Source organism: Tupaia chinensis, unplaced genomic scaffold (genome assembly GCF_000334495.1).
Source record: "Tupaia chinensis unplaced genomic scaffold, TupChi_1.0 Scaffold000146_1, whole genome shotgun sequence".
NCBI lineage: Eukaryota > Metazoa > Chordata > Mammalia > Scandentia > Tupaiidae > Tupaia > Tupaia belangeri.
Window position 1 is genome coordinate 6,486,047 of NW_006159616.1, and position 11,578 is coordinate 6,497,624.

At 57.5% G+C, this 11,578-nt stretch overlaps 1 protein-coding gene across 12 annotated transcripts in view; it reads right to left on the bottom strand.

Annotated features, from left to right (window-relative positions):
- The window catches only part of ARHGEF10L (Rho guanine nucleotide exchange factor 10 like), a 178,935-nt gene that overhangs the window by 10,777 nt on the left and 156,580 nt on the right, over positions 1-11,578 (bottom strand). For all 12 annotated transcript variants that reach the window (XM_006145224.2, XM_014586547.2, XM_027770608.1 and 9 more), the window contains one exon: positions 906-1,080. In XM_006145224.2, coding sequence (XP_006145286.1) covers positions 906-1,080 — 175 coding nt within the window. The remainder of the gene's footprint in view (positions 1-905; positions 1,081-11,578) is intronic.

The window sequence follows — 11,578 nt, forward strand, 5'->3', positions numbered from 1 at the left end:
TGGGCCCCCCCGCCTTCTGACCCCAGCCCGGTCTGGGGCGTCTGGACAGGACAGAGCCGCAGCGTCCTCCCACCCAGCAACGGCTCAGTCTTTCTGAAGGAAGCCAGCCCGAGGATGGAGGTAAGGGAAACCGATACCTGCTGGCCCGGTGGGCTGCTCTGAGGCCAGCAGGGATGAGAACAGGCCCTGGCTACCCCTGTACCCCGGCATCTTAGACAATAGGTGGCCAGAGAAGGCTGACAGCCAAGTCCACAGAGGCCTTGGGCAGGGGTGGAATAGGAGGGCAGGGCTGGGCGATAACGAGCCTCAGCCCTCATTCACCAGCAGCCCTCCCACCGCGCCTCACACACGGCCAAGCAGCAGGAGCACTGACCGTGAGTGGAGGACGCCATCCCGACCCCACATCCTCCTGCCCCCTCTGAACCCATGGACCAGCAAACGAAGAGGGACACTGGCCTTTCTCAGAGAAGTCTCTGAGGAAAGAGCCCCTCAGCTGGCTTGCCCTTCACTCACTCTGGAGGGGACTGGGGGAGAATTGAGCTTTGTGTCAACCTGAGGCATAGGACCATGTGGACAGGCCTGCGTCCACCTGCACTGGCCTTCTGGTAGGTGCTGCCTCACTCAGGAGCGCCCGCGGGGCTTGGTCACACCTGAGAGCCACAGGCTGCTGTGACATGGTGGAGGGACACAGGGAGACAGGAATGGGGGCTGTGGGGGTGGCAGGCCTCCTGGGGAGTGCCTTCCCACTACCGAACCCGTTTTCAAGGCCAACTGGAGGTTGAGGGCGGCTAATGAGATGGGCTGCCCAGCACAGGGCACAGTGAGGCAGGTGCTCCGTGAACGTCAGCTCTCTCCTCCCTCTGCCCCGGCCCTCTGCGGGCACAACACTGGCTCCTGCGGCTCACCTGGCAGGAGGAAGGTGGTCCTGGTGGCAATGTTGATCTCCTGCAGATGCTCCAGGGTCTCCGTGTGGAAGAGGCGGATGGAGGAGCCGGAGGAGAAGGCCATCCACACACCGCTGCCTGCCTTCACCATGTGCGTCACGCTCACCGCCTCATCCTGGTGCGCCTCGAAGCTTTGCTGCGCACAGAGGGAGGGGAGGGGTGTTGGTGCTGGGTCGGGGCCTGTCACCAAGCCCCCAACAAGCCCCCACTCCTCCCTAGGTCTGCTGTATCCACATTCTTCAGTACAAGCCACTCTGGCCTCTGCCTGAACCAGAATCAAGGCTGAGAGGAGACCTCAGAAGCCCAGGCAGGGCTTCACAGTGGTGGAGGCCTGGTCTGAACTGTTTGCCAATTCCCATGGTGTAAATACTTCTACCATGGCTGACTGCAAGCTACCAGCATACAGCACTGAACGGGAAGGGGCAGCAGGACAAGACGTGCACACATCAGCTCTCACAGTTGACAGGACCAGGTACCGACCGGCATACGACCACGACTCCTTTCGGATCACCACCTTACAGAAGGGGGGGAAGTAAGTGGAAGAAGTAGCAGTGTCTGTGCAGTATTTACAGTTACAAAGGCAAGGAAAGGGACTACCGGGGAAGGAAGCTGCGGAGTGAGCCACAGCCTCATCTTTCACAGCACGGAGTAGATAGCTGATGTCCAAAACTGATAAATCAAGAAACAGTGGAGTAAACAAATTAGCGTCATGAGGAAAGTGCCAGGGGGAGTTAACGACAGGTAAAAAGTGTTTTTTCCAGGAAAAAAAAGGGGGGGGGGGGGGGGAGGCACAGCCTTTCAGGAGAAACCGTTCTGTGCTATTTAATTATTTTCACACAGGAGTACATATAATTTTTATCTTCAAACAAACATTTGTTTGTTTGTTTGTTTGTTTATTTAATTAAGAGAAGATTCAAATGGCCAGGCTAGACCACTGCAGGAGAAAGCCCATGTTTCTTAACTGGGTATGCAGGCCCCTGACTGCCCTTACTTCAGGTTCCCTCTACTGCAGGCCAGTCAGAGCCTGGGCCTGACAGGTGCTCCGAGCCACGTGGCCACTCCTCTGCCCTCACCGCGTCCTGTCCATAATGTGCACTGCCCGCTGTCCTTCAGCGTCTGGAGACTACTTCAGAGTGATGTCCCTATTCCAGGAAGCTTGGCCCAGTCGACCGTGCACTGCCACCTCCTCCCGAGTACAGCGTCCTGCCCTCTCACCTAGGGGCATCACACCATCTGTGGTTCTGAGACAGGCTGCAAGGACAGAGAGCAGGCCTTAGGCCCTTCTATATCCCCCGTGTGGCCCAAGGCCCAGTGCGCAGTGAAATCTGGCCAACAAATGACAAACGAATGGATACCTGAATTCCACCGCTGACGTGCAGTTGTTACTCAGGCGGACAACTCAAGCCCACCAGCCCAGAAATACTGTAAATGCCCGGCCACTGGGGATAGTCAGAGAACTCCGGTGTATCCACTCTCTGGACTATCCCACACCCACTTAAAGTCGTGCTTACAGACACCACGTGATGAACAAGGAAAAACGCAACTGCCACAGTACGTGTGTGTGTGTGGGGGGGAGCTGTAGCCACACTGGGGAAAGAAGAATAGGAAAGAACAGCCCTGAGTGCTGCCACCATGGGGTGGGGACGTGTGCTTGCCAGAGAGCGACAGTGAGAGGACAGCGACTGAGAAATCACCCGCCAGGGGGATGGCCATGCTGCAATCCCGTCTCCATTCTCTTCTTGAGTTTTTGTCCTCTCATGCACATGTACCCGGTGTGAGTTTTAAGTCACCAGGTCTAGGATTTGAACTACAGTCAGCCTGTGGGAGTTCAGTACCTTAACCACCATGCAACCCGCTGGCCCCAGATTTTCCATTTTTCCTATATAGAGTATGTCTTGGGTGGAAGCCTCAGACTTCAGGAAGATGTTAGAAGAGAGTATGTATTTGCAATCAGACCTGCTATCAAACCTCATTTCCTTGACAGTGTCACAGGCCTGGGCCTCGGTGTCCCCGTCTATAAGTGGAGGTTGTCATGTGCATCACAGGGACCCAGGTGGGGAGAGTCTGGCACAGGCCTGCTTAGTAGGATTTCATTCACTCGCAGATGTTCCTGAATCCCTACTGTGAGCCTGGCACGGATCTAAATGCTGCCAATACGGTGGTGGGCAAGGTGACCATGGGGCCCACTCTCAGGGAGCAAATGCCCCCAGGGCAGGGGACCAAAAAAAAAAGAGATGACTTCAAATAGTGATAACCACTGCACAGAAAACAAATAGTAAAAGCCACCAAGATTGGGTGGTCAGGGCAGGTCTCTTGGTGGGGCACGTTTTGTCAGAGAAATCATGTGGGGATTGAGAGAAGGGGAGGGCCCTGCAGGCAGAGGGCCAGCAAGTGCCAAGGCCCTGGGGCAGAAACGAGAAACAGAAAGAGGCTCTGTGGGGGCCAGCACGGTGGTAGGACAGAGGTGGGGCCAAAGGGACAGGCAGGACCAGAGCACACCAGGCTGCCCTGAAGTGAAGAGTTTAGGGTTTTTTTGGAGAGGTTTTTGCTATAGGGCACGTGCGCTCGCCAAACAGACAGACAGAGACAGAGAGAAAGAAAGTGAGAAATCACCCCCCAGGGGGGATGGCCACACAGCAATCCCTTCTCCTCCATTCTCCTCTCGGGATCTTGGGCACGCACGCACACGAGCCCGGTGTGAGTTATAAGCCACCAAGTCCAGGATACGAACCGTGGTTGAGTACGTGGGAGTCCAGCAGCATAGCCCCATTACACTAATTGCTGGTCCCGAGTTTAGGTTTTCTTTAAGTGCTGGTAACTAACTCGGCCAGGTTACTTTTTAGACAACCGTGTGGAAGGAGCCTGGATGCCGAGTCTGTCCCAGTCGGCCTGGTGTGGCTTAGCAAGGCAGTCAGGGTAACGCGACTTGGTTTCTCTTGCCCTGGGGGAGAGTGGCTCCAGCCCTGACCTCAGCTCCAACTCCATCCTGGCTCAAATCACTAACAGGTTTCCTCCGAGAAAAGGAAGCTGGCAGGGCGGGCTGCCCGTGGGGAACGAGCCGATGAACTCTGTGCTTATTCCTGATCAGAACACAGCCCCAGGAGGGCCGACCATGAGATGTCCAACGAAATTGCTTTTCCTGAGTCTGCCCCTGATGACTGGGCTTGGTGATGCAAGGTAGTAAGGAGGGGTGGACAGGAAAGTCCAGGGTCCTCTGCAGAGGGGAGGAACAGGGAGAGGGAGAGCGAGGTCTCTCCTCTCCCCAAGGGCTAGGCTGCTCTTCCCCTACTGGTCCGGGAACAGAAGCTGCAGGTGGTCCCCTCTCAGACAGAAAGCTCACATGGCAGGGTGGGGCCCTGGAGAAGAGGACAAGTCTCCTCTCGGGCTGAGAAATGCCTCCTCCCTGAGACTGGGGACTCTGACTAAGGGGTCCTATGGGGAGGTAGGAGTCTCAGTTCCTCTTTCACAACCACAACCCATAAAGGCCCAGCTCATAGCCTCTGATTCCCCAGAGGGAGGCCCAGCTTCCTCACGGCCTCCATGAAGCCAGTCCAGTCTGTGCAGTATGGAAGGAGGGGCAGTTCCATCCCTCCCTCTGACTCTTCATCCCCAGCTCTGCTGCCAACATTCCTCGGCAGCGCTAGCTTTCACTCTGCTAGAGAAGGACACTCCTTCAAGGAACCCTGCAAGGCCTGCAGGACGACCCAGGAGGACTACACTGGCTCAGGCCTTGCGGGAAAAAGCAGATGCAAGACCGTCAGCCCTAATCACAGATGTCAACACTGAGGCCGGACGGGACCCCCCCAGTGTCGGCCTTCGGTGGGCAGATGGATGATAGTGGAGGAAACTCCACAGGCTCTGTCTGCAACGCTTCCAAACACAGCATGCACACCCTTGCACGCGAATGTGCACACAGGCGTGCCAACAAACGCATCTGCACGCTCACACACGTGCAGCCCACCTCCTGCCAATTCCCGAGGAGAGGTCAGAAGCGTTTCCTACCTCGACAAAAGCCAAATGCACTGAAACCCAGAGGCCGGGGACCATGGAAAGCCGCACCTGAGTTTGCAGCCAGCCAGCCCTGCGTGCTGCTGTCAGAATCTAATTAAAACAGCAGTCAGCAGTGGAAACTCAGGCTCATTTCTCCAGAGGCATGGCAAGTCTGTCTCCAGACCCAAAGGGCTTTGCGAAAGGCTTGTGCAGACCTGCCAAGCCCAGAGGGGTGAGGCAGGGTGGGGGACAGCAGGAAAGAACAGGAAGGACGGCAGAGCCAAGCAGCCCCCCACTCTAGCCCCTCAAACCTCGGTGACCGCTGGCCTCCAGCTGGCCGAGCCTGTCCCCAGGAACCCCTCAGACCAGAACTCACAGGGCAGGCAGTCTGCTAGTATCACGGGTCACAGAGGGGACTGAGGGACTGAGTCAGTACTCCGAGGTGAGGGAAAACAGCAGAGGGCCCGTCCTTACTGTGCACTGGGCTCTGGGTTGACGAGTCACATGGCCAGTTTTGTTTTCCAAACATGGGGCATTCACGACCCAGAGAGGCACCCAGATCTGCCAGGAGAGGCTGCCATTGCATCAATCTCAGGTCTCCTCTCAAGTGGGATGAGGCGAAAAGCTGCCCACTTGGCACTAATCCTAGGCCAGGGTGCCACGGCTCACCTCCAGACCAGTCCCCTAATCCCTGGCCAGCCTTGGAGGCCCAGGCATGGGGGCCACCATACTCTCTAAGAGTTTCTGTTCTCCTCATGCCTGATGAAGGCCCCCTGCCCCCTGCCCACCTGCCTGGGCACATCCTGCCCCTCCTCTGGGCTCCGGAAGGCCTGGTGCCCCCCAGTCCAGGCAGAGTTATGCATTGGTGCTTCTGTCCCGGGAAAGGCTCTGTTAGGATTCCATGCTAGCCCAGCCATCTGCAAACAATGCCCCTCGGGCTACATCCAGCCTGCCGCAGGTTTTGGTAAATCAAGTGTTATTGGAATGCAGTGACGCCCACACGGAAGGCCAACCCTCTGTTCCCGCACCTGGGAACACGCTGGCCTCGCTGTGCATGCCTGGTCCTTGCTTAAGGATGAACGGTCTGCCAGGGACTGAGTGAATCCCAAACTTTCCCCAGTGACTCGGAAACGGCGCAGGGTGACAAATGCACGGACACTCCTGAGAACCAGCTTCTCGGGGAGAGGAGGGAAGGGAGAACAGGGGAGGGGAGAGTGGTCCTGGGAGCTCAGATTCACGTTTGCGGGATCAGAATGAACGTGAGGGTTTCCCCTGGCTCTGTCCGCTGCGAGAGCCTAGGGACAATGACGCCCCAGCAGCAGGGAGCACACCCAGCTGCTGATTGCACCCCCCATTCTTCCTGAGAGGAAACCAGCCAGGGCATCCCAGGGTGGGGGAAGTTCTCTCCATGCCTGAAGGCAGGGAGGTGCTCCAAGATGACGGGGATGCCTCCACAGCTGGTACAGGGTCCCCTGGTGCCCAACTCGGACAGTCACCTTGGCCGTGATCATGGCACGCTAATTTGGAAAGGAATCAAGGAGTGTATGGCGCTAGTGGGAGGGGGTGGGAGGCGTGCCTTCACTAACGACAGCAGGTGTGGCAGAGCTGGACTGCGGACACTCACACTCAGCAGACGGCTGACCCCGGGGAGCCCGCGAGGAGCAGCGCGCCCAGTCTCTGAGATCTCCTAGGAGAGCGGGCCACCCGCCCTGCCCAGTAACGGAGCACAGGACAAGGTCAGCCACACCTCGGCCTCTTGGTGCGATGTGAGGGGAAGTGTGTGGCTTCCTGCACCCAGGCCAGCTGCCCAGCCCCATGGGGAACCAGCAGGTGCCTCTAGATGGCAGGACCTTCCATGGGTAAGATGCCAGCTCGGACTGCACAGAAAAGCCGACATCAGGAAGACCAAAAAGAAGCAGAAGGATTATTCTAGATTAAAAGGAGACTAGAAAGACATGACGACCAAATGTGGTGTGTGCTCTCGGGCTGGACCCTGGTGGGGTTGGGAGGGGTAGCTCTGAAAGGCATCCTGGGGACAAGAGGAGAAAATGTGCCCGGACGGCACGCAGAGTAGCACCTGATGCACTCAGGCGGACGTCCTGGGCGTGCATGGCCATTACAGCTGCAGACACCGTCACCGGATGGGCTTCGCACACGGGGGGTGTGGTCCCCCAGGTGGTGTGGTGGTAGAGGCAGCTGGAGCCACATGGCCGGCTGCAGTTTGAGTCTTGGACCCGGTGGCCTGTAAAACATGCCAGGCATGCGTGTGTGTGCCCCAAATCCTAAAAGGAGTATAGAGGAGAAGAAGGGATTGTGGCATGGCCATCCCCTCGGGGTGGTGATTTCTTACTCCCCTGCCCAACTCTGGCAAGTGCATGTGCCCTACAGCAAAAACTAAACAAAAAAGAGTGTGTGTGTGTGTGTTGTACCATGTAGGAGGGCAATTTTAATAAAATGTTAACAGTTAACTGGGTGAAGAATATGTGTATGTTTATTGTATAACTCTTGGCATTTCTACAGTCTGACATAAATAAAAAGTTCTGGAGGAAAAACAGTTATTTAAATTAAAAGAGGCAGGCCAGCAGACGGCATAGTGGTTACGTCACTGAACTCTCCACATGGCCAACTGAGGCTCAAACCCTAAACCTGGTGGCTTAAAAATCACCCAGGTGTGTGTGTGTGCCCTGAAGATCCTGGAAGGAGAATGGAGAAGGGATTGTGGCGTGGCCATCCCCACCCCACGGAGGGTGATTTCTCGCTTTCTCTCTTACTATACAAAAAGGCTATCGGCTAAAAGGGAGGGCCCAGGTCAGTCTCCTAGCTCCCACTCCCAATTCCTCTGTCATCTGTAAACAGGGACAGAAAGGAACCTGCCTGGGGGGTGCTGTAAGCTGGTGTGGTGCAGCTGGGGTGGCACCAGCATCCTGCCGCAATGCCTGCAGCCTCACGGCCACCCACACCGACGGGCACCCACACTGCGGGCACCCACACCGACGGAGGTCTCAGGTGAGTGAGACTGCTCCAAACCCTGCTGACGCAGCCCGGCCTCGGTCGTGCAATATTTATGTGCCTCCGAGTGACGCTTCTGTGCCTGCTCCATAAATTCCGAGGGTGAGCAGCTCCGCTCTCAAAGTCATTAGAGCCGAGATGACGCCGAGGGGCCAGGGAGCGACCTCAGACTCCGGGGCTATCAGAGCTGCAATCTACGGAGGAGATGCGGGGGCTGGCAGAACTCCCACTGCCGAGCACCTACTGAGTGCCAGGCCTTTCCAGTGCCAGGCTGGGCACCTGTACTTCTCCACTGAGACAAAGAGAGAGAGAGAGAGAGAGAGAGAGGAAATGAGCCCAGAAAGAAGGAGCAAGGAGCCCGGGGTGGGAGCCTGAGCCTCGTCCACAAATCCCGAGCTCAATGCTCCCCTCCGAGGGCCTCAGGGCCTGTCATAAGCACCTGAGTGGGGTGTGAGCATGAAGGGGCTGTCATCACCTACACCCTGACCCATCATCCCCCGCAAGCTGGACCTGGGATCTAGTTTGGACCCAAAGATCCCCTACCGAGTGCCACCAGCACCTCGCCCACTTCGTGTCCCTCTGATGCCCGCAGCAACCTGGGAGGTGGGCACCACCATTCCGTCCTCATCCAAGTGGGCACGGGGGCATCCAGCAATCCACCCATCCTGGGTCGGGTGGCCCTGCAGCAAGGGGCCCGGCTGGGAACTGGGGTACGAGCTGCTGCGCGGGGCACGCAGAGGGCATCTCTTAGAAGCAATTAGCACGCAACTCCCTTCTCTTCCTTTATCTGCCTGACTCTTATCAATACCTGGCAGCCGAGGAAACACATCGAGGGGCTAAATGACGTCGGTAAAGTCGCACTGCACAGGAGACGGGGGGCAGCCAGATCGGCACCCGGAAACCGGCTCGTCCTGGTTCGCCTGGGACTGCCCGGGACTGCCCAGGTTGTCGCACCGGGAGTCCTGTGTCCTGGGAAACGCCTCGGCCTTGAGCAAACAGGGAGGGCTCACTGCCCTCCTGGAACTCCGACCCCTGTGTTCTACCTCCCAGTCACAGACGGCTGCCCTTCTGCAGCTCCTCCTAATGCCTCGGCCGGCCTGCCTGCCTTCGGAGCCCGGCCTGGTGGAGGCCAAGGGAGCCTGAGCCAGAAGCAGAGGTGCCCTCCGGAAGTGTTTCAGGGAGGCTAAAGACGGACATCCCTCGTCACGTTCAGGCCAGTCAGCGCCCCTGCGCCTCTGTTTGCTCATCTGTGGGGTGGGAGTGAGGCCATGGTTATCGGACGAGACTTCCCAGACGCCAGGCTCTGCTGGTTCAGGGCCTTGGTGGGCTCCCAGAAGGGATGGAGGGACAGACATCCCTTTCAGCTCCCAGAGGGACAGCCAGTCCCAAGTTTCTCTGTACCAATCCATTTTGGAACTGACTGAAAACTTGGTGTCTTCGGTGTATTTTTCTAGAAAGACAGTCAATAATTTCTGCCAAAATCTCAAAAGGGGTCTGTAAACCACCCCTGCCCCTGCTTCAGATAAAGGGAAAAGTCCCTACACTGAGCCTGCTGGTTACTGAGCACACAAGAAGGGGGGCACTGACGTGGGGGGTAGCCCTCTCCTCACCCTGTGACAACCCCGAGTCAGGCACACAGAAAGTGCCACTGCAGAGAGCCATCCTGTCATGGCAGTGCAGACGCTTCTCTTACCTTTAGAAACAAAAGGGTCCCCACTGGTGAGCCTGGCTGTTCTGGAGGAAGGGAATAAAAGGCATCTCAAAGTGCGGGCTATTGACGCCCTCCTGGCCTCACCAGTCCTGGTCATTTCCTTTGGTTTTCCTTAATATCAAGAGCCAGTCTAGAGGTCCTCGCCAGGGTCGGCACCTGAGGGAGGAGGCTGGCCGCCGGTCATCTGCAGCCACCTGTAGGTTGCCCTTGGCAGCCGCTCCAGCCGCGCCCTGCACAAGCAAGTGCCGGGGCTGAGCCGGGGTGCTGCCTGGTGATTGTGTCTGCCCAGCCACCACGGGGACCTAGGGAGGACCGGGCAGGTGCACCTGGGCATGCCTGGCCTGCACGCGCCCCAGCACAGCCCAGCTCAGAGTCCTTGTAACCCGTCCCTAGCGAGGAAGGACCCTGAGCTCTGCTCTGAGGACACAGGGCCCAGACGGAGGGGCCTGAGCAGGAAGTCGTGGAGCCGAGCTCGGGCCCTCGTGGCTCATCTGCTGCACGGCCCTCGCCCTGTATTGCCTCATTTCGGGTCACTGCTCACAAGAGGTGCTGGAGCCGTGGGCCTGTGGCCAGGCTGTCAGGGTTCACAGCCCAGCTCCACCACTTCCTGCCCCAGTTTCCTCAACTTCAAAACAGGAGCGATAGTCACCTTTACGGTCTGGGTTGCTGGGGAGGTGACATGAGTCACTGTTACCAAAGAGCTTGGAGCAGTCCCGGACCAGTGGGCCTCAACAGAGGGTCAGCTCAAGGGTGGTGGTGGTCTCTGCCCACCTCCCTCAGCAGGGCCACACCAGAGGTGGGTTCATGAGGTGGGGGCCCTGCTGAAGCACCAGCCAGGGCCCACCCTGGACCAGACCGGCTGGAAGAGTCAGGGAAGAGCAGGGTGGGGCCCAGGTGGGCACCTACAGAAGGAGAGAGAGAGACAGAGAGCAAGGGCATCAGGAGAGAGATGGATGTGAAAGAGAGAACAGGTGAGAGACAGAGAGTCAGAGATGAGACAGAAGAAGGCATGCGTGTGCGAGACAGGAGATGTGACAGGGCAGTTGGGATTGCTTCTCTGAATCCATGGAACCCCCAAGAGCAAGCACCAAAAACCACATAAAGCTCCGAACTACAGCCCTGGCCCTGGGCAGGAGCTCAGTGAACACGAGCTCGCTGCCACACAGCCTGTTCCCGGTGGGGCAGGCGAGTGCCCACCCCACCCTTCCCTCGGTCCCACTGGCTCCTTCAGCAAACCTCATGGAGCATGTAGGCCGGGCAGGCTCAGGTGGAGGAGACATGCCAGCACTGTCTGTCCACGTGATGAGGGTGACAGAGGGTGAAGCAAGGATTGAGGGGGCCCAAAGAGGAGGCAGAGAACTGGCTGACCCAGGCAGGCCCCGTAGAGAAAAGGCAGGTCTGAGTGACCAGCAAGACTCTGTCAAACTGAAAGGAAGACCAAGGGATTCCCGGCAGATGGAGGGGGTGCAAGGAGAGGAGCAGGGAATGCCTGGGCAGAGCCTGCAGGGGACTGAAGAAGGGGGCCCTCATGGGACAGAGACCAAGTGTGGCCTTCACAGAGCTGGTCTCTGGGCTAATAGCTCCAAACTTTAAAAAAAAAAAAAATTATGGTTTTTGTCACAAGGTGTGTCCGTTCACCAGAGAGAGACAGTGCGAGCAAAAGTGAGAAATCAACCCTTCCAGGGGGAACTGGCATGTCACAGTTTCTTCTCCTCCATTCTCCTCCTGGGATTTTTGGGCACACACACACACACACAGGGTAAGTTTCAAGCTGCCAGGTCTGGGACTCGAACCACAGTGAGCCATGTGGGAGTCCAGTGCCTTGATCTCTATGCCATCTGCTGGCCCCTCCAAACTTCTTTTGAAAAGACCATAAAACCTCTTCAACCTAAGCCTTCCGGTGAGGGAGGCCCGATATTGGCTA